General features: G+C 42.3%; 3 protein-coding genes across 5 annotated transcripts in view; 2 read left to right on the plus strand and 1 right to left on the minus strand.

Moving 5' to 3' along the window:
* The first annotated feature begins 1708 nt into the window (after positions 1-1708).
* On the plus strand, positions 1709-3194 carry LOC131260228 (large ribosomal subunit protein uL1). The gene is made up of 3 exons (XM_058261918.1): positions 1709-1804; positions 2009-2164; positions 2503-3194. Exons 1-3 carry the CDS (start codon positions 1800-1802, stop codon positions 2993-2995), a joined length of 654 nt encoding a protein of 217 aa, XP_058117901.1. The 5' UTR covers positions 1709-1799; the 3' UTR covers positions 2996-3194.
* Positions 3195-3661: 467 nt separating this feature from the next.
* The window catches only part of LOC131260208 (serine/threonine-protein kinase ULK2), a 36154-nt gene continuing 17174 nt past the window's right edge, over positions 3662-22641 (plus strand). Inside the window, exons 1-2 of the mRNA XM_058261890.1 lie at positions 3662-5072; positions 7229-7402. Coding sequence (XP_058117873.1) covers positions 4983-5072; positions 7229-7402 — 264 coding nt within the window. The 5' untranslated portion in view covers positions 3662-4982. The remainder of the gene's footprint in view (positions 5073-7228; positions 7403-22641) is intronic.
* LOC131260215 (toll-like receptor 2 type-1) lies at positions 9138-21509 on the minus strand. Of its 3 annotated transcripts, none has more exons than XM_058261900.1 (6): positions 21495-21509; positions 16144-16599; positions 11960-12198; positions 11337-11863; positions 11023-11251; positions 9138-10951 (listed from the first exon to the last, which is right to left on the minus strand). In XM_058261900.1, the coding sequence occupies exons 2-6, from the start codon at positions 16257-16259 to the stop codon at positions 10485-10487; spliced, it is 1578 nt and encodes a 525-aa protein (XP_058117883.1). In that variant the 5' UTR covers positions 16260-16599; positions 21495-21509; the 3' UTR covers positions 9138-10484. The 3 variants fall into 3 exon arrangements, with proteins under 3 accessions (XP_058117883.1, XP_058117882.1, XP_058117884.1); XM_058261899.1 differs by lacking the exon at positions 21495-21509 and adding an exon at positions 21355-21470; XM_058261901.1 differs by lacking the exons at positions 16144-16599; positions 21495-21509 and adding an exon at positions 21355-21473.

Here is a 22641-nt window from a genome sequence, read left to right on the forward strand (position 1 = left end):
TTTTTGACAGCTCTCACGTCACTAGGCACCCAGCGTAAATTTCCGGGACTTTCCACTAGTGATGAGGAAACTGAATCCCCACATGGATTCGAATCTTTCGATTCAAATCCATTCTGAGATCCGGATCTCCGAATCCGAATCCCAATCCGTCATATCATACATGCTCATCTAATGCCGATTTTTCATATGATGTGTTTAATTCAATTAATGATTTACATAAGAATATCAATATAGTTGACATTATTCTTTTAATTGTATTCAAACAACACGAACGATTTAGTCCTTTTTGGGAATATGCAGACTAACTGATTTACCCGAGTTCATTCCAAGAAGAGTACCCGGTTGACGAAAAATGTCAGCTCATCATGGTTTTGGGTCCCCGCATCCAAAAATCTATACTTCTCCCCCCCTTAACTCTATGATTAGAAATGAGAATGTGTACGTTGGTCGTTTTCTTAGGGAGAGAGAGGGTGCGAATGCTTCCTATGCATATTTTATCCTTTGCAACCATGCAACGCCAAACTATCCCCAATATGCTTACTGTGTCTTTATTCGCGTATGCGCTCGTACTTACGTACGAATAGTATTTTAGATATGTGAGTGTGTTTCTTGTTGGAGCGACCACACCATCATGTATTTGCGCATTCTGGTCATAGCAATCTCAGAGTGCAGGCGCAAGTGCATTGAGCATCAAGTGTTATGATCGTTCCATTAATACTGTTGAGGTAAGAAAAAACTAATAAACTTATGAAAATGATGGAAATCTAGGTACTTTAAATCAGTAACATTCTAACTTTTTTTTACTTTTAGGAATGAAAAGTAAAGCTAAAGAATGCGTCAAATGGTGCATGAGCTGGATCGCATATGCTGTTAAGAATTGGTTCTTTCTGGGACGGCAAGTACACTGCAGAGGCCGGATCTCTACACTGGTAAGTCAGAAAACAGTGTGATCGCAAATACCCGAATAATAAACATCCGATGACTTAATTCTCAAAAAGCAAATGTTTTAATTTCACCGCAGCATTCTGCGGGTAGAACGAAATATCACATTCATAGAATATACCATACACACACACCTACACGCGAGCTAGTCTCACCCACACCACCAAGCAAACCAATGCAAATGTGTGCGGCAATACATGGGCGATCCGTCAAATTTTGACTTGCTGGGAGGTTGCTGGTACTCTTGCTGGAAGCACATGACAGCAGCAAAAAATTTGAATTTCTGTCAGCCGGGTTAAATCAATTACATTGTCTCTAGATCGACTCGTTATGTGACTAATTCGACTCAAATCATTGTGAGTCGATACAAACAGTTCAGGATCAAGTAAGAATCGAATCAAATCCAGTCCCAAACCAATCAAATCTGATTCGAATCCTAATCGAATCAAATCTTAGAATCCGTCAAATGGGATCCAAATCTTTAGAATCTGTCAGATGGGATTCGAATCTTTTTTTTTTTTATGTGGCACGACATCCCCTAGTGGGACAAGGCCTCTCTCCGAAGAGAGTTTGTGTGACCGAAAGACGGTATATTATAGATCGGTGGTCAGCCGTTCGTAATACCGGAGGGTGCCTGACTCGAGATTCGATCCCACACCTATGGTGTGGTGTTTCCTCGCGCTACCGCTGCGCCATGGGCACCCACAATTCGAATCTTTAGAATCCGTCTAGGGATCGAATCTTCGAATCTTCCGAGTCCCGATTCTGCCAACACTACTTTTCCACCACGATGTACGCCATGCGTATGGCCTTTCCTCTTGTTATCGTCGACAAGTACAGTCGCAAGTGTTTCAAAGATGACGTGAGTTTTCAATAGTTTTACTATTTCAATGCAGAAATTGATCTCAGAATTAATCGCAATAAATATAATGAAGTGCTTTTAGTATGATAGTCGCTTGAGCATGTGGATTTATGCCGATTCATGTCTAAATAGCCTGAAACTATACCGTGCAGTGTTTGAGGTTATGTAGGCTAACACGATTCTTTTATATTTGTTCTTTTCCAGTTCCAAAGTCTCCCGTGACATTCTCTACGAATGCGTTACTGAAGTCCTGAAGGGCGCGAAAAAGAATCACCGTCGCTTCCATGAGACGGTGGAGCTGCAGATTGGTCTGAAGAACTACGATCCCCAGAAGGACAAGCGTTTCTCCGGCACCGTCAAGTACGTTCCTACCTGATAATCGAAACATGAGTACTGCTGTGTGCTAGCAGTTACTTCTCGACGAATCAGGAAGCTTTCATGTTAAGATGAAGGCGGACCTGCACTCAGGGTCTTAAAATTAATTGAGGAGGTAGTCGGTATCCTTACGATCCTTTCCTATGGAAGGGTGAAGTGAGAAGACTCCGCTACCGAACAGATAGGGTTCATTTCAGTCAAAACCGCTAGGCCTTTCGCTGGTGGTGAGTTATAAAATCACAACAGTAATCAACCGATGGGCTATATTGCATCAATATTACATGTTACCTATTATAACGGAAATTTTCTTTTTTTTTTTCTAGGCTGAAGTACATTCCGCGCCCGAAGATGCAGGTGTGCGTGCTCGGTGATCAGCAGCACTGCGATGAAGCTAAGGCCAACGATATCCCGTACATGGATGCCGAGGCATTGAAGAAGTTGAACAAGAACAAGAAGCTGGTGAAGAAGCTTGCCAAGAAGTACGATGCTTTCCTGGCTTCCGAGTCGCTCATCAAGCAGATCCCGCGTCTGCTCGGTCCTGGCCTGAACAAGGCTGGCAAGTTCCCTGGTCTGCTGGGTCACGGTGAATCGATGGTTGGTAAGATCGATGAGGTCAAGGCCACCATCAAGTTCCAGATGAAGAAGGTCCTGTGTCTGTCGGTGGCAGTCGGCCACGTCAAGATGTCGACCGATGAGCTCGCTCAGAACATCCATTTGTCTGTCAACTTCCTCGTCTCGCTGCTGAAGAAGCACTGGCAAAACGTGCGCTCGTTGCACATCAAGTCTTCGATGGGTGCTGCTCAGCGACTGTACTAAGAAGGAAAAGTTGTAATTGTTTTTAAAAATGCACCATCGATCAGGTGCATAAGGGTATGCGTTTTTCGCATTATCCTAGAAAACAATAAATAATAACACTTGGTTCTTCGTGGATAAACAAAAAGGCTACGTTTTGTTGTTATTCCCATGGGTCGAAATTCGAATTTGAGGAAGAATATCGTTTTTCGTTGTTTTAGTATCGAAAGAATTTTACTGTTAACGCTGCTGAAGAATTGAACGAGCTTATGTATACAATTTCCCTCAAAAATCATTCAACGGCTTACGCATTCATAGCGTTTCAGCACAAGGAGTAATTAACATATTTATTACAAATATATTTACTTTTACTATCATTGATAACGATATTTTAAAACAAATAAATCGCCAAAACAAAATTGATCAATGACCAATAGCCGATGCTTTTTTGACAATTAATTCAAACCACTCCAATGACGTTTATTTCATCACCCTACTGTCAAAGCGACGTATCGGCTAAACATTGCCATATCGCGCTATCTCACTTGTTCTCAAGTTGTTCTTGCACAGATGGAGCAAGCGCGCATGAACAACTTCCTTGATTGCAAAGAAAAAGAAATCGCAAAACACTACGATTTCTCCTCTTTCGGACCAAACCTTTTTCTACACACATTTGTGTTTGACGTTCTCTGGACAGTCGCAGCAGTAGCAGCAGCAGCTAACAGAGGGAGCGCAGAGGAAAATCGATTGTATTGAAACGCAGGCTCTTTCCACTGGATCGGGGAAAATCGGGAAAACGCATAAGCAACCGTACGGTTTAAGCGCTGCCATCCCGTGCTGCAATAGATTCCCCTGGAGTACGCGTAACTGTGCAATACTGTGATTGTGATACAGTCAGGCGCAGAGTTACGGGCATACGCAAAAGAGAAGTGAAAATTCTATATTCCGTTTTTGTTTTCTGACGAAACAAGCGCCCACCAATAGTCTTGTATTCTCGTATGCGTGTGTGTACATCTTGTATGGAAAGTGTGCAAAGGAAGCAGTGTGCTTTTCGATAACTACCCGATAGTGAATAATTGGCGTTATAGAAATTACGCCATAAGTTCCGATTTCGTGCGTTCCTCGGATACGGAAGGGAAACTAGGTATAAAAAAGAGCAAGGTAATCGTGAAACAAAGTGCTCAGAAGATTCCAAGTCGGAAAGGAAGGGGCAAAACAACACAAGCAGCAGCAACAACAACAACAGCAACACAAAATTAAACAAGAAAAAAAAATCGTACGAATGTGTGCAAAAGTGCGCGAGTGAGAAGGCAAGTGAAAAGAACATCCTCCAAGTGCACGGAAGGAGTAGTAGCGCGGCCGTTGTTTCTATCGATTTCACGAGGTGAATTTGGAGCAGAAATGTCAATCTGAAAAATCTGCTTCAAAGCATTGAAAAAATACTGAATCGGCGGCCTGTTTAAAGCAACACATAAGTTTACAACCATTGCTACCAATTCTTCCTAGAATTAAAAGCCACTAGAAAGCTTTTTTGTTCAACACAGCGAGCTAAGAATGTTGGGTAGTGGAAAAAATATCCAGTCCCAATTTTAGAAAAGCGCTCGTTATCGGTTCGTCGATCACAAACACGCGTGTGAATAAATTCGGTGGGTGTTTGTGGCGTACAGGGAATAGGTTTTTCTCGCGGATTTACGTACGGGTTTTGCTTAAAGTGGTCAGCCATACCGGTAAACAATACCGTATACAGTATCGATTAATCACCCAATGAGTTCCGGTCTGGGCAGCGGAGAAAGGCCGTAGAAAATATAAAGCTTGTGTGGATTAAGTAAAAAGCAATCACAGTCAAGTGTGGAAATACTAGCAAAAAGCAAGGAACCGGAAACCGGGATACTTCCTTCGTTTAGTAGGCACTCTACTTGTCCATCTTTCCCGAAACCGTGGAGAATCATTTCCGGAACGCAAGTATAACGCAAACGTTGGCTTTCAGCACATTTGCCTACCACCCAACATCATGGAGATTGTTGGGAGTTTTGAGTATAACAGCAAAGAACTGATTGGCCATGGTGCCTTCGCGGTTGTCTTCAAGGGACGCCATCGAGAGGTAAGGAAATGTAGTACACGCAAGTACATACATCTGCCTTTTTTGTTATCCTATTTTTTTAGCCATGGAATCAACATTACGCACCACCGTTCTCTCAATTTTTACTCACCTCTCTCGAAGTTTTGCCAATCTGCGAAGAAGGAAGTTGCGAGAAATTGCGTAGTATAAAGTGAAGGAAACCCGTTACTTCATCGTGAAAGAAGCTTTTTCAAGATCAAATCGACGAAATGGAAATGGAAGAAAAAATAGTTAGGATGGCTAGCCAATGTGACAATCCCGGCCAAAGAACGTAACGCCCAGGAATGGGGACACATTTCGTGTTTCAAGTATGAGGTAGTTTTTAGGGTAGCTGAGTGGCCACTGTTACGTGTTATGAGTACACCACACGTAGATTAGCAACCTTTTCCGTTCGATAGATACAGCATTTTGTGAAGGCCATCAAGGTGAGAAGGGGCAATGTACTGACCTTCCACGGTAGGTAGTATCACGGGTGGCTTTCGAATTGCGGAAGTTAAAGAGATCCTATTTCCTTCGCATAATAAGCACCGGCTAATGAACAGGATTCCGATATCTATTTTGTCAGGTTTTTAACAGATCCGTTTTTAAACTTGTAAACAATGTATTGTGTTTGTGCGATCGAAATCATGTTGGTAACTTTAAGTATTCCTATTTCTTCCATTGTGATCAGATTTCAGTGAAATTAATCTTTACAGTCAAAAGTCACGATTTATGATATCTATGATTGTATATTTGAAGAGGACACAGGAGATATAATCTACTAATCCACTCATTCTCTAAGATTATAATAACAGGTCCTTTTATTAATTACTTTATTGTACGACTACTGTATGCGTGGTAGAATGCATAAATTAGACAATTGACTCGGTGAATGAATTAGGCCATACGCACTCCCGAAGGCAATACATAAAGTACGTATTTCTCGGGACCGTCGGAGAGATGTTATTTTGTTTAAAATATTGTTTAAATTAACATACCGTCCACAATTTCATTATGGAAAGTGTGCACGTTTTGGTAGCTTCCCAGAAAAGAGAAATTATTTTGCAGAAAGGTAGACTCGTGTTATATCGTACGTGGAGTTTCCTTTCAATCAAATCTTTTTATGATTTCCTTTTCGCCATTTGACAGATTATGAGAAATAATTTAACAAAGATAAAATTGTTTATTTTTATCAATGGATATCATATTTTGTTTTTTTTTTTATATTTACTTTGTTACAAACAAAATTCTAAATTACAAACAATATACAGCATAAGCATACACTTCAAACAATCAGTCCCAATATTGCACAACGTCTGCTAATTTTATTCGCATACGATGTTTCGGTCGATGTCGACCACTGATAATCTAATCCATTTGTCAACTAGTTTTCCGTTTTTATGACATGATCAGACTATCTTTACCATGTCCAGTAGACTCGTCCTACTCCTGCCATGTCGCGCTAAACTACAACACAAAGACAATCCTGACAAAGAACTGCAACTTCCCCTTCGTTAAATGAATCGCCCCCACAAGCCCACGAAGTTGCACCTTTGCTGGAAAGGGGTTTGAAACGTTTATTTTCCACGTTGGGTTGCTTATCAGTCTTATTGCGTTTCGGATTTTGAACCACCCTTCGATGTCAGGGCTAAAGACACAGTCATATCACGTTAAAATGTCGATGCATCGTAGTTTTCTGTAATGTAAAAACGTGTGCATGAGACTGTACATGTAAATAATTTCGGTTAGACTCGAAAGAAATATTTTATAGAATTGCATGATGTTGGATATTTATTGTCACCTCACATTTTTCAGCCCCTTTGCTGAAATGCTTGTTTTTAAACCAGTTTCAAAAGCAACCAACATAAATGGTTTCTATCATACGTTTTTTTTGCAGTGATTAAAGTGTCTCGATTACTCGTGCGCTATCCAACATCGACGATGTCGTTCCGCGTGCACACGTTTTGAATATCTTTAGTCCAGCATCACAGCAGATGAGTCACATTTTCGATCGCAGCTTCTGCTTATCATTTGCTGCAGATAACTTTCTTCTGTTGGTTTATTCTCTCGTCCGTACACGCTGTTTACTTTCTTATCCGAGTTTAATCAATCGCACTCACGTTGTTTTCATTTGCTCCCCTTTTTTCCTCACGTTTCAGCAACACTACCCGGTGGCAATCAAAAGTATCACGAAGAAAAGCCTGGCAAAATCACAGAGTCTGCTCGGGAAGGAGATTAAAATTCTGCAAGAGCTCAGCGCTCTCAAGCACAAAAATGTGGTAAAGTTGCTGGCCTGCACTGAGAAAGATCATAACGTGTTCCTAGTTATGGAGGTGAGTGTTTTATATGATATTTTGTCGTCCTTCGCAAAATGTTTCGCCATTAGAATTCGTTCAATATGCGGTCTTTATTGAAACCGGTGCATATAAAGAACCATGATAGTCTCTGCGTTGTAGCTTTAAAGTTGAATGTACTGTAAATCGATTTGAGAGATCAACTACGTTGTGATATATTAAGCTCAAAATACGATAATTATTTTTGTAAAACTATCAACACCAGTAAACCTATACTTAGTAAACCTATACTATTGCTTACTACACTCTTTACAACTGTGTTGTATTGGAACATAATAACGTAACATTTCGTAAGGTCGTAATAAGGGCTTAACATTAAGACATGATGTTAAGCATGTATATTACACCCTATGTGGATTTCATTGCTCTAAATTAAGATTCAACAGAGAAAACAAATTAAAGCTAATTATACCTAAAATTCTGTATAATTTCCCTAGATAGTTTAAGCTACCTCAATATGTTATTTATCGAATCTCGAACGAGTTGGATTCATAATCCTTACATTCTGCTTGAGGAGACAATAATTAAAACATCCTTATCGTGAGCAATATGCACCGTTGTATGTGAAGTAGAATGCACTGCTGGAAATGATAGACACAGATATCCAAATTTATTCAGTTCGACATTTTTCCATCTAAACTCTAGGTTGTACAAATTCTACATCCAAAATGCCCATTGGAGTAATTGTCGTTGTTTCATATCGAAATATATGATGTAAAATTCATTCCAGCAAAGCCAATTTTACACATTGAAGCACATTTAACAAATTTTCTTGACACAGTCAACCTTGTGTTGAAGTTTTAGATACTCGAAAAAGATCGAGTTTCGCTAAATAACTCCAATGAAATAATTAACAACTGAGTGCCCCCACAATTTACAACACCATTTGAGTCATTTTTGCCCACAGTTTTAAATTACGCCTGGTAAAATTGGTAGCCCCGGTGATGCAATATGCCGCCCCTCAACCGAAAGGCTTTTATTTTACGCAATCTATTCAAGAAAAACATTCAAAAAAATAATAAAACGGTATTAAACTGTAAAAGATTATTATTAGAATGAAGATTTTTAAGAACGTATTTTTTCTTCTTAGCGTTACGACATTGTTGGTCATGCCTGCCCATTAAGGGCTTACAAGACTTTTTCAGTCTTCTCGTATTCGATCCTGCCCGGTATTGGTTAGCGCTAATAGGCCGATTTTCTAACCGACGCTACCGGCTGTCGCGGACTCTCCTCGCACGTCGCACGTAAAGTTCAATTCATAAATGCATGCTGCTTTTGTTTCCAATATGTGTTTTTGACGTGTTTGGTTCATGTCGAGTAGTTTTGCGAATTTATAACTGTAACTGGTACAACTGGAATAGAATCGTTTCTTTGCATCTTGAAGAGCAAAGTCACACAAACCAAAAACGTTAATTAATATTCAAATTATGTAATTCAGACTTTCCTTGGCCACTTGGCGATGGTTTTCGGTCAAATTTGACCTCTATTTTTACTTACGTGCATAATAATTCCTTCCGTTGGTTAAATGGGATTCGAATGTTAACTTTTCAGAAGTGTGTCTCAGAGTGCCATAAAACATGGCATTTTGAAAGATGATATCAAAATATGAAATTATTGTCGTCAAAATGGAGAGACTTGTGTTTTGTTGAACCTTTTCTCCTTTTGAACATTGTTCAAAAAGGAATAATCTATTAAAACACACAGCTAATGTGCTACTATGGCGTTTGTTGAATTTGGATGTGTATTTGTAATGCATACATAGAAAATTTTCTCTGTTGCATTAGTGCATCGTTTACATGGTACTTTAAAGCAAGACAAAACATTAGGGCCATTCTCGTACAACATAAACGCAACCTTAACCACTTTAAAAACTAATCTTTACTATGAACACCACGATAAACGAAAATCTAATTCCACCTACCATTACAACAATGTTCAGTTTGCTACTGATTGTTTGTTGTGTTTTCTTCCTTGCTTAACAAAACAAATAAACCTAACGCGGTAAGCAAACGTCTAAGACAAACGGAAAATGTTACCAAAAATACATGAAGTGCTTGTTGGTGAAATTTTTTCAACGTTTTTTTTCTATACTTTGACGGGACGTAAAAAATAGGCAATCTAAATGTGTGGCTTATCTCTATTATTAAGAATGTTAATGCGTTTTTCATATATGCTTTGCTGCTCTTCTACTAGCCATTTCTACTTGACTACGATTACAAAATGCGCCCTTGCCACACACTATTTGGTTCGTTTACTCATTGTCTCTGTTGAGTATAAGGTATACACTATTTGAAGTATATTAGTCTCTCTCGTACGAAAGATACCTCATTTTTGCCATTGTGTTAATTTATCTGCTACCAGTTCCGTTTATGAATCAGCATTGAAACTAGGAGCTTTTACGCGCTCTCGCTAAATTTAAGAAATATCTTTCGTTACACTCGCCGACGAGCACATTGGTGCCGGGCAGTGGAGGGACATTATAACTTATTACTTTGCTTCGGTTCGATACAAACATACCTTTTTTTGTATTCAGCAATCCTGGGAGGAACTATCCGTTGTCAAAAAAGAGTATCCATTCGGAAAACTACAATGGCTTCGTTTGGACCACTTTCTAGTGTGGAAATATGTTGTGTTACTAAATATTTACAAAAGGTTTTTGACAAAATGCGAAATACCAGAAAGGAGGGGCAAATTGGTTTTCAAAATATTCTGCTCGTTCTGCGGCACAATATGTTCGTTTCCCCTTCCCTTTACATTGCCCTAACCTGGAGTGTTTAGGACGACATAGCTTACTCAAGACGATGTTACCTAATACTTTTTAAGTAATATCACATAGCATGATCGTGTTGTTTGCTGGGAGAAGAAAATATGATCAAGTGTGCTCTTAGGCATCCGTTTGCACAATTCTTTCCAGTTTACAGCGCATTTTCTGCACTGCTTTTTGGGACCTGTATCTGATCTTAAACGTCAACTAGCTACTCCTCACGGTCAACGTACGAGGAAAAAGCGATCATTTTTCCTCCCTTTTCGCTTCTAGCACGCTTTACCGTAGCGCGCGGTCTTAGACCTTGTTCAGCGGGACCTCCTCCGCTGGACGAACCTGATCGGTTGGCGCAGGCCGTCGCTTCGTGCCGCACAATTTCGCCTTGATGCCGGTCCGTCGGCAGATCACACCGACGATCAACGCCAGTACGGTTGCGCCGATGATGGCCATCAGAAGCTGCTTCATTGTTTCGGGCGATATCGACGACAGTAGTGACGCTGGCTGCCCGTCATCCCCGTTAGACTCTGTGGAAGACGTTTTGACCACTGCATGGTCGTCGTCCACCGGTGCGGCCCCGGTATGTGTGATCGACGCGGACGAAGGGAATGATCCTGACTGCGAGGAATTATTGCGCTGTGTTGGTACCGTGGTGGTCTGCAGCACCGAATCAGATGCTTGCAGTTTGGAAGTGGACGATTTGTACTCTTGTCGGATTTCGTTAATATTGTGCTGCGATTTCCTTGTCGGGCGTGGCGTTGTGGGCTCTAAAATAGGGAATAATTTGAAACGATCCGCTTCTCTAGTGCGTTAGAGCTAAACTAGCGTTTGCCTCTACCTTTGGTTGTGCTGATCGGTTCCGGAGTTTTCGGTACGTCCACTAAGATGCTCTCCTCGAACGAACTGTCTGAAGCGAGATAGAAGCAGCTGATGTTGTGCACTGTTAGGTCAATCACATCGATCCGTGGAACTTTATCACACAGTTCCCGGACCGTGCTTTCCGACAGCGTTGGTAGTCTCAATTTCATCAAATGATTTAGTGGTTCGAACACGTCAACACTCATATCCTGCAATGATGCGTGGAAATAAAAATGAGAATACATAAAGTGGTTCGTAGTTCGGAAAACGTTGTATCCTACTGCCGCATCCTACCTCATCGAACTGATTGCCGAAGAGATCGAGCAGGGCGAGTCCTCTCAGTTCACTGAACGTTTCGTCTGGCAGCTCGGTCAGATTGCAGCTGTCCAAGTACAGCTCTTCCAGCTCTGGTAACTCCAAAAACGGTCCACTGTCCGGTAGCACGATTGGATTGTTACTCAGGTGAAGCCGTCGCAGCGATTTGTCTACCTCACTAAAACTGTCACTATCCAGATGGGCCAGTTGATTGGAGGAGAGATCGAGTAACACCAATCGGTCCATCTTCAGTAACAACTCTTTATCGAACTGCTCGATCACGTTGCCAGTAAGCAGCAGCATCTGCAGGCCGGTACAGTTCTGAAACGCTTCCACATTCAGTTGCTTCAGGTTGTTATGACTCAGATCCAGTCGAAGCACGTTGCCGGGTAAGCCGGCCGGGATGTCGGTCAGCGAGCGGTGAGAACAGTTTAGAAACTTTGTCATCTCCGAACAGCTGCACTCATTCGGGCACGCATAGCCGTCTTCGTGTTCCATGGATTGGTCTGTGAAATAAAAATGAGGATTACCGTAAGTTTACTTCTTCGTCCCTTGAGAAACTGCACTCGGCAGCGATACATAATAGTGAATGATCCTTATACCTTCCATATCAACAAAACTTATTTCCGGAGGACTGCCAGTGGTGGTAGATGACGCCTTCGCCGTTCCAGTAGTCGTGGACGTCGATTTATCACTGTCAGCACCGTGTTTACCTCCACCATCGGATCCGAAGAATAAACCTCCGGTATCATCCTCTTCGTCATCGTACGTATCGTCGTAGTCGTCCCCATACATTTCATCCGCATCTTCTGCCGAATTCTTAGCATGTACCGTGCTAAAGCTGAAAAGAAATAGCATAAGAAAATGGTTGAGTACAGCTTAAGAAATCGCATCCGTGAACCCTAAAAGTTTTCTTTTCTACAAATGCAGATGATGTTGTCCAGTTGAACGATGATTTTTGTATTTACATAAAACTGCCTTTTTTATAACTCCACATTTTGTGCGTGCCTCAGAACAGCTATTCGGCAATTGATTCAAGTTTTTACTAAGAAATTCCTCATTGATAAATATTATGTCAAACGAAGTTGTGTGAAAGTTGATAAGGTTGAGGGACAACTCACAACTCACCGGAGAAAATTCCAATGTTATCGATTGACGCATTTCAATGGTCGATTGTACTTTGGCTTAGAAGATAACAACCAGAAACAACTCAACGCTCAAGTATTTATGTGAAACCTATATCATAGACTTGATACATTAGTGCGCGTTTTGCGTGGTCAACGTGTTTCGGTTGGGATAAAAACTAGACCGACAAGCTCCACATTCACAGCCAATATTGTCACATAAAACCAAACGGTACACGTACAAACATTGCAAACAATTCTAATTCAATTAAACCTTGAGTGACGGCTGTAGAACCTACGACAAGCAGAGCGCACTACAGAGCTAAACTTGTGCTAGCAAAGATGAGGCCTGTCCTTTGCCGCGAAGTCTTGCCTCCTGGCCTCCTTTATGTTGGTTCTGGCTGGCTGGTGACGGCGGGTCAGCACTCAATTTTCGTTCCTATCGCTTGACGGACGTGTCTCCATATGTATGTATGTATATAAAATGGCTGCACCTTTCGACGTAAGATTTCACCACAAGATTGGGGGGAATAACCCTATACTTGTGGCACTGTAACACGCACAGGGTGTCACCGAAGGAAAGGAGTGCCTTCTTCGTTCGTTCGGTGAACACCGTGTAGGTCGCCTTCGGCGCTATCAGTGCTTCCGAAAACACGCATTAGAATAATTTAATTAAATCAGGCGGCGGTCTCTTCTATTCTTTGCCAGTGTGCGGTCGGACTTTGTGTCCATAAACGCGCGCGGGAACTGATGCACAGCAACAGCAGACCTAATGCAAACGAAGACAAACGCTTTGGGCAAGCGCAGGGTTTGGTTTAATTCGACGTTGAATGTATAACACCTCCGCTGGGTTCGTTACGATAGGGGTCAAGGGTACTTCGGTTTGGATCGATACGAAATTGCCGGCTTGGTTCCATCATGTAAGACCCCTTGTAGGTCACCCTGGAAAGTTAGCTCAGTCCGCATGAAGTCACAATTCGTCTTGTGTTCGCTGCTCGGAGAGAGTGCTTGATTTTTCACTCTTTAATCCTGAAGCTTGCTATCGTATTGTTCCGTTTACGTATGATCAATCCCGCTAGGGATAGCAATGTTGGTACCAGGGAGTGGCTGTGGAATCGGTTCACGATTTTCTTTCTCCTACATGTATCATCAATGTCAACATTTGGCCATATGTCAACAACAGTTCGAGTTGTCCAAAGATTGTTAGGTCAACGCAGCACGAAATAGTTGCCTACAATGTCGTCATCATCAGCCGTTTGTCAGCTGAAGTTCACAGTCTATCCGCCATGTAAGCGTACATATTGACAGATTTGGTCAGTGGCGAAGTTTCATAATCGTGTATCATCGAAGCTCCATGGGGCTAAGAAGTTTAAATCGAAGCTAAGTAATCGTCAAAAATGTAGAAGAAGGATCTTTAGGACGGGCGACGGAATTCATAATGAACTGCAAAATGTGATGATGTAAATATACAAAAAACGGGGTTACTTTTCGTTTATCTCCCTGATAACACTCTTTCGCGTCTGTGTTTGTCCATCGTTTCTTGTTTTGTAATCGCTACAGAAACAAAAGTAACATTAATCCTGTCTTCAAGTACAAGGGTTTCCCTTTTTTTGCCCTATTTACCGTCCCTGGCAGTCAAACAACTGTAAACCGGCGTTCCTGTCACGTGCGCCGGTGTAAAGTGAAATGGCACAGGTTCATAGCTGTGGTTTTTTTATAGCGTTCTCCATCCGTCTAACCACTCGAATCACAAACAGTTGCCGCAGGGATAAGGGTGGCAACCGGGAAGTTACCAACCCGTCTCGCAAAAGTCTAACGTTTTTTCGTCTTGTGGTTGTCAGTTTTATTTCTTCTTCTTGCGCTCATTCATATGTAGTAAGATAGTTTATTGCCTCTCCTCGTTTGGTTTGCTTGAAGCTCCCTCCCCTGCCACTCGCTTCGGAAACTATCTCCCCGGTGAGGCACTGCGGCAGAAAGTCATCCAATGTTGGACTCTTGTGTTTGTTTGATCGGCCCTGCTTAGCCAACGGTCCACCCTGCCATTTGGAGGGCCGGGGATTACGCATTTATGGCGGAGAAAAATTGCTGCAAAAACCGGCTTTTTCCAACGGTAACCCCGACGTAATGAAAGTTGCCTCGATGTTTGCCTTTCCTATTAGCTCCCAAGTCTGTGGAACTATGTGAGTCACTGGAACACGGAGCAATCCGGCGACAATTAACGCGAAGTAAAATCGAAATTCCTTAAGACATTCATGGGACGCTTTTGAGTAAGTTTGACTATGTTAACATCATATCGTGCTAGGACCATGATTTTTTGCACTATAAAATCTGCATCTGCATTCGTTGTCAGTTCGAATACACTTTTCAACCATCTTCTTGAATGTTCACTGGCATGATGCTAATTAATCACAGACACATGAACCTGCTACAGACGGTTACAGCTGCTGTCGGTTTTTCGGTTTCGTTTTGCTGCTTGCTCGACGCTTCTACCCGAAAACCGTTTTCGTCCAGTAGTGCGCCTAATTATGGGAGCACGGGAGGATTTACCGTATAAATAGCCCCCCGGACATGGACGTGTCCCGGCATCCGTGCTATACCCCGCCACGTTTGGTTAGAGTTTAATGAACCTCAACTATCATCCCCCGTCTAGCGTTTATCCAAACTCAACTCGACCCTCAAAGTGGGCCTGACGATCATAGGGAAGGAGCACACGATTCAAGGTTTTTTGTTTTTGATCCACTTCAATTCTCCCAAAATGCCTTGCGGTTGGTGTACTAAAGTGTTTCAAGAGGTTCAATCTTTGAACCTTAGCGCTCGGCTTGGGGGATTGGTATCGAAAAAAAGGAAAGAAACAAGAATCCACTCCAATGATCCACTCTTTCTTTACTGGCTTAGTTCAAAAGCTTACGGACAGACTTATCACATGTGACCGATAGCCACGCGTTAGGGATTATGGTCGATGGGGTGCCAGGTTTTTGTGTTGCTTAATAGCATCAATGATTTGATACGTTCTTTTTTGGCTACAACAGCATTATAACTTAGTTGTGGTAGTTATTGGGACGCGTGCGTAAACAGTACGTTTTGCGATTCAATGTTCTCACTATGAAACTAATTACTACAATCTTTCATATGTCCTTAGTAATTGTCACATAATATCATAAGAGAATTTCTTGGCACATGTTGTTGAACATACTATACTAGTATTACTTTTTTTTTGCTTAAATGAAGCGTCTTTGGTCATCAGTTATTTCCCTATGGTTGGTTTTTTTCCAAACCCTCATGTGATCTCTGATTTTAACTGATCTAACCATTCAAAATACGTTTTAAGTTCAGTGAAAATGCTCTGTACCTATATCTGAAGAGAGACTTCAATAAGTTCCTCGCACTTAAAGCGATAATGCGGTCGAAAAGTTTATGGAAATCATGGAATCACCATGATTATGGCGTGTCGACATTATTGCTCTGCACACTTTATAACGTGCGAGTGAATAATTTTTTCTTTTTTTCGCTAATGGCGGTGGTCCAGTGGTCGGCGATAGATTACGTCCCGATTTCCTGTCCCCGTTTTGCTCATGGCTTGCACCTTGCGAGCACGACCTACTAGCACCTACCATGCGGATGTGCAATCCTTACCCATTCGACCAGGGTTAATAGTTTCTTACCTCGATGTCCAAAGAAAGACTATCGCCAACAGCACCATCGGGACCATGTAGTCCCTCGGCAATCTACGCTTCATCCTATGGTTCGGGTTGGGGTGAGATTTCTTTCTTTCGTCCATTGCCTCTGTTTCTGCTGCTGCTGCTGCTGCTCAACACACTATCGTAAGACTTTATAGTCAAAACACAACAGCCTGAAGAAAGATTCTTCCGGCGTTCGCCTTATCGTGAACGGGTCACGGAGAACTTCTTCAGTTCACCGATAATTATAACCACTAGGAGCAAAGGCTTGGTAGGTGTGTAGGGATTCACTTTCTTAGCGTTTAACACATAATACGGTCACAACGTCATAATACACCGACGTTTGGAGATTATTCGTTTTCCTAATCTCTGTTCGTTTATTTTTACACCACTACACCACCAACCGCTCTGAGCGAGCTGTCGTCACTGTTTACGCCTTTTCTGGAACATGAAAAGAAAATCGTTTTAGAGGGAAATTCCGAAGATAGGCACAGGAAGTTGTAGGCAGGACTTTGTGGTGTTCGCGTTTATTCGCAAGGGTGAAGGATTCCTCCCCAAGTGAACGGATATGTTCGCCAAATGTCAACATGGACTCGGGAAATTCCTCACAATAGATTTTGTTTGACTAGCGTGACTCGCAGCAGAATGTCAACAGCCCAAAACTGATGGCGGCGTCGAGATGTTGCCTCGTGCACAGTCACCGTGCAAGTGACGGTCGTCGGTAAAGTGCTTCAGTGCCCCCGGTGAATTGCCGAAGTCACCGTCGCCATCGTCGGTAGTTGCAGTCGTCGTTGTAGAGGCCTGCAGCGCACCCCCTTGCTGTTGCTTGTGTCTGTTCGATCGAGGGCGGCGCAAATGACCGGCACGGTAACCGGCTCTCCCGGATATCGTAGTACAGCGAGGTTGGTTGTGGAGGACCGTAGAACCACAGTCGGACGGGGACCGTAAACCGTGTGCCTAACACCCAGCACGCGAAGTGAGGAAAATCGTCTCGTGTCCATAGCGAAAAGGCAAAGCCGGCGTTCTGGAGGAGTTTTCCACTGCTTTGCGCACGCAGCCGGGTATGCCATGGCCACCTACCCTATTCAAGCAAATGCCGTAAAGTGTCGAGAACGAGCCGCCTCGGGTTTGAAGTGGTTCTATGTTTCGTTTACTTGTTTTTTTTATGCTCACGAAAGCTGAACCCGATTTATTATTCCCTCGGTCCACGGGACGGAAACGTTTGGAAATTATGTTGTACATTGGAAAACTGGTGAAAGTGTGCCCGATAGGAGCTGCGGGAAATGGTGAAGGAATGGACAGAATGGGTACCTGCTGGTTGCTCCATGAAAGCGAATATTTTTATAATCATAAACCCTTTCATGTCGGTCTGCCAATGGTCCGAGTTTTGTTTCTATTTTAAACATGTTTATGTTTTTTTCATGATTAATTTAGTTACATTTTTGAAATTCAAGAACTTTTATTTTGATTTTCCTTATCTTTGCTGAAGTCTTTAGTTGGGAAGAAATAGAAAATTATCTTCTTTTCCAGCCATTGTGCAAAACCTCTAAGGTACATGATTGTTTCTGAGAGGATAAGGAAATAGAGAGGGTAATGTTGACCTTTTAATTGTTGCAGACGCTTGGCCATGGCTATTTGTTTATGTCGTGTTTCATTGTAGAACTTTTTCACTCTTTTCCCTCCAGCGGCCGTTTGGCATTCTCACTATCGTCCACTACAACTGTCAACAATTCGTCGACAAAATTTCATCAGCTTGTTGAGAAGCATTTTTTTGTCAGTTTTGGCAGTATCACCCTTTAAGAGATAGTTTCTTTTCTGTGAATTTTCGTAGCTAAAAGTCATGCCTGATGGCCAAACATGCCTCGCTGGTTTTCGGCGGGTGGAATTTCAACGTGGAGTAAAATAAGTTCCGAAAAAAGATGGGAATCAAAAACAGCCAGTGCCACTTTTGGGGACACACTATATAGCAAAGTCACGGCAGTTTTCCTGTCGCCAGAGCTTGTCGCTTTTTTCGGAATGGGTAATTTAATTACTCCCCAAACGACGACACAACGTCCGTGGAATAATGCTGTCTAACTGGCTCGTCGCTCTTTCTCCTTGCGAAGCGACACCGCGGTTGCACGAAATTTGGAATTTCCGTTTTTGTTCTTCATTAGCCTTTTTTTTCAGCCTTAAACCAAGCTAGCCGCATAAGCGGGTGTTTTAGTCTCCATCGTCCCCAAAACCAACAACAGGCGAGTAAATGAAAAACATCTGTTGTAGGTTGCATTCGAGGTTTGTGGGAAAAATCGTACGCTAAATGTTTCAAACTTTTGGTGCCCATGGTGGTGCGATGAATTTCCAAAGTACAACGCCAAAGCATCAGAAAACGAGGCACTTAGAATTGAAGTAGCCATATTTAATTGAACTCATTGATCAGATTCGATTGCTCTATTGGTTAGCTAGTCGTAACGTCACACCGCAAAGGCGATCACCCCACGCTGTCTGTTCATGTACCTCCCGGCGGTTGTTCAAGCGAGCCTAAATTGAGTGGTTTTAATTGAGGATTTCTCGTCCGTTAGCGACCGAGGTTAGTTTATTGCAGCGATCGAACGGATGCATCTGCTGCTCTGGGTACGCATTCGCATCTGCAAGATTTTAATTGAATTGTCCCCTTAAGTAAATTATCGGATTGATGTCTCAGTACTTGGGGATGGTTGAACTGGAAGCCCACAAACCCCGGGGTTCATGGGATGGTTGAAGGTTATTAGCCAAAGGACAAAATGGTGGTAGTTCTCAGAATGGAGTATGATCGACAAAACGATCTTTTCCCTTTTCCTAACCGCCATTTTGCAAAATGGGCTAGCAACGCAACACATCTTCTCAGCTTCGTTTCGTTAATGATTTGTTCTAAAGTGAATAAATCTTCTACCAGTAGCAGTAGTGTTTTCTTTCTGTTTCTGTTACGTGAGAGCCTCACTGAGGTCATCGTGTCTGTGCCAGTTCCCAATCAAACGAAACCACTGTAGCTGTGGGTTGGAAATTGAACTCTCCCCGTTGCGGTTTAACCCCATTGCCGTCTGGTTGGGCTGGTGCAACTGCAGTTGCATTAGAATTCTGTTATTCGAATTTGACTCGACATACATTAGCAGCGTGTATGGATGCACCACATGTACCGTTCGCGTTTAATATGCGTTTGCTGCGATTTGAACTCAAAACATCAACCCCGAAAAACGTATACACACGTGTGCAAACCTCAATGGTTAGTTCGAACATAAACGCGAAAACAAAAGCAGGAAGAAAATTGAATGAAATCAAATGGGGTTGGAAAATGGTGCCGGCTTTAACTGCGGAAAACTGGTACCGGCCGGCCACTCCTTTTCGCATGCAACCTGCTTTCTTGTGATGGTAAAAAAAAGGAAAAAGAAAATAAAATCATTCAAACACGCAGAAGAGCGCCGATTCGATTGATGCCTTGTGTCATTCATTTGTTGGCGCGCTTGTTTCGGTTCCATAAAAATAGTATGATGTTTCCGTTTCCCTTTTTTTGTGAAACTGATTCTTTTCTCCATGACGCACCTTTTCTTCAAAATTTCCACCATTCATACTATGTGGAGCATGAAGTGGATTTAATGTGGCCATCGGATTGAGTTGCGTGAATTAAATAAAAGTAAATGGCCTTTGTCCTCCTGGCCTGGGTTGCTGTGCGTCCTGAGTGTGCTTAGAATAATCGATTTTAGGGTATGGTAACGGTGGATGATAGAAACAACCAAAATTTGTGCTAACATTCAGAAGCATCCATATTCGAAGAGACACATGACTATTCAAACATGAAAGAAGAGAAAGAAAATGAAAGTAAGAGTATAATTTTCGTACCGTTTTCTACCTATTTTCCTACCGAACAACGGCTCTTTGTTAGTTCTCGCATGTCCGTGCAAAGGGCATATGCCTTTTCGCTAAACAAATTGAACCTTGGCACCATTTGCACACCGCCTAGAAGTTCATTTGCAAGTCAGCAAGCATCCATCGTCCATAATTCTGAGCGTGGAAATGTGCGCCACAGGGAATTGGCTTTTGATTGCCAGACATTGAGGGAATGTGCGAATTTCACACTTGCTCGACGAGTCCCATCGTGGGCTTTTTGCGTCGATAATGTGTAACGTATACGCTTCATGTGCTAGAAAATATCGTCCCGGAACACCATTCCCCCAAAGGGACGATGATGTACGATCACGCTAACGCACTTGACAGGCTTTTGTTTTTAATCGTCGCCTTCTGACGTAGCGCCTCTGACTGACTGACGTATCTGCGTTTATTTGCCCACACACATGTGATGGAAAGCCAAAGTTCACTTTGATGCGTTGCATGGCACACAAAGCCTACAGAAAGGTGTGTGCGGCCGGTGATTATTATTTCCATTAAAGGCCATAGTACCTGTTTTTTATGCAACAACCAGTTGGGGGAATCTGTTCAGATACCCTGAAACCATGCGCCCTCGAGGAAATCTTATCATCGAGGTTTGAGGAATGAAAGAAAAAACCAGATAAGCATACAGCGATTGTGAAATTACGATGAAAAATACATATCGGCGTTGCAATAATTGCTCCATCGTCTCCATGCTCGCATGTTCGCACTCTCGCCTCCATGTTGGCTGACGTTTCCCGTTAATTTCGCTTTCTAATAGCCCGATCCTATGTCTGTTTGCCGGAGCGAACGAGAATAGAAACTTTGCTGCCACAGCATAGATGCCATTTTATGGTTTGGGTGCATCGGATGTTATTCCAGAACGCATGTGTTACGTCGGCCACGTGAATCAGCCTATCCTTGAACTCTTGCACACACCACCAATACGATGCTACCTGCCCTTCCTGCGTGACGTTCAGGTCGGCGTGCCATTAGTCATTGTTTTGGCGCACGCACGCTTTGAAAAGCTATCCCGCTAACGCATCTTGTTGCTTTTCTGCGGCAATCTGTTTTGGCCGCATTTTGATTAAAACCCCGTCACGGCGAAGGGTCGATCGATCTTAATTTTTACTATTTCACACGCAATCGAACCCAAGCTGCGTTTCCTTGGCACTGCTTTTGGCCGACATGTCAATCAACTTCAAATTGTCGGTGGCTTTAGTACAATCCCTTCGAAATGGTCGACGTTCATCAACATCCGGTAGGAATCCACTTGATTACTCAAGTCCACAGACGAGGAAAGCACAAACGCACCAGAATAAAGTTGTTTATGTTTTCCTAATTTCACCGCGGCTAGTTTTCAGCTAGACGTAAGCTATTTCTTTTCACAAACGAGCACGGCAATTTTCCATCCGGTGCCCCGCCATCCACACAAATCTTCCTACGAAACTCACATTACGACTCGATCACGTTCAGATTACAACTGCCTGTCTGTGCTGCGGGATACATACACGTACGCCCAAGTAGAATCCGCGGTGGCGGGTGGTTTCATCACTCATACCAAGAAAGGTGATCTCCTGTATGGGCTGCGCAGACGAGAGACCGAACTGAACCAACTCGAAGTATGCGCACACGGACACGATCCGAACAGGTTTCCGAAGATTTCCACGAGACTCGGAACAATTCTGTTTGGATTTTGGTTCCGCCTTAGATCCTTTTGTGTATCTTAGTTTGTACTTGGTTCACTATAGCCGTCAGTTATATTCAGTTTCACAAATATGTTTGCATGTATCACGAAAAATATCGAAGCTTGCGAAAAAAATAATAAATTACAACGTTAAGAAAACAGTCAGTTGTTTATAGGTTTTATGTTTGTAATTAGATGAATAGTTAGTCACCGATTCCATAACAATAGTTGCATCAAGGAATCACTAAAACTTAACACGTTTGAAAACCAATAGTCTTTCAAATTAACATGTTGCAAATTGAAGTCATACTTTGGTTTCCACAAGGTGCTTGAAACGACCGTGTGCACAAACTTCGTACTAGGCCAGTTTCGACCTTAGCGATAGGGAAAAACACGGTAAAATAACCAGCACTACCACATTGAATAAATGTTGCTCGCTCAGAAAACGAGTTTGTATGTTTGTATTCACTTAATTTTTACTTTCAGTGTGTTTGTTGCATAACCGGCTCGAACAGCATTTATGGCGATTGTTTTGCTGTTCATAAGTTTTGTTTATTAACCAACCCTTAAGGATCAACCTTGACACAATTACCAGATCGCCGTAGGATTGAAATTGGTATATCCTTTTTACTTTATCTGGTTTCTGTTGATTTGTTTATTCGTTTTTAAATGCGATTGGCGGAATGTTTCTTAACGAATGTAATGTTTATGTTGTAAGTCTCGTTTTTAAATGAATCTTCAAAAACAATTTCATTTTTTTCACAGCGAGCGGTAATGGATTTAGCTTCTTAACCACACCGATTTCTTGCGTACTCTAATGAACCGCTTATGCAGCTCAATTAATCTTAGTGTTTTTTTTTGTAGGTTAAATAGCTCGCATCTCATCATGGCAGCTGATTTTATTGCTTAACGCT

This window comes from Anopheles coustani, chromosome 3, assembly GCF_943734705.1.
Source record: "Anopheles coustani chromosome 3, idAnoCousDA_361_x.2, whole genome shotgun sequence".
NCBI lineage: Eukaryota > Metazoa > Arthropoda > Insecta > Diptera > Culicidae > Anopheles > Anopheles coustani.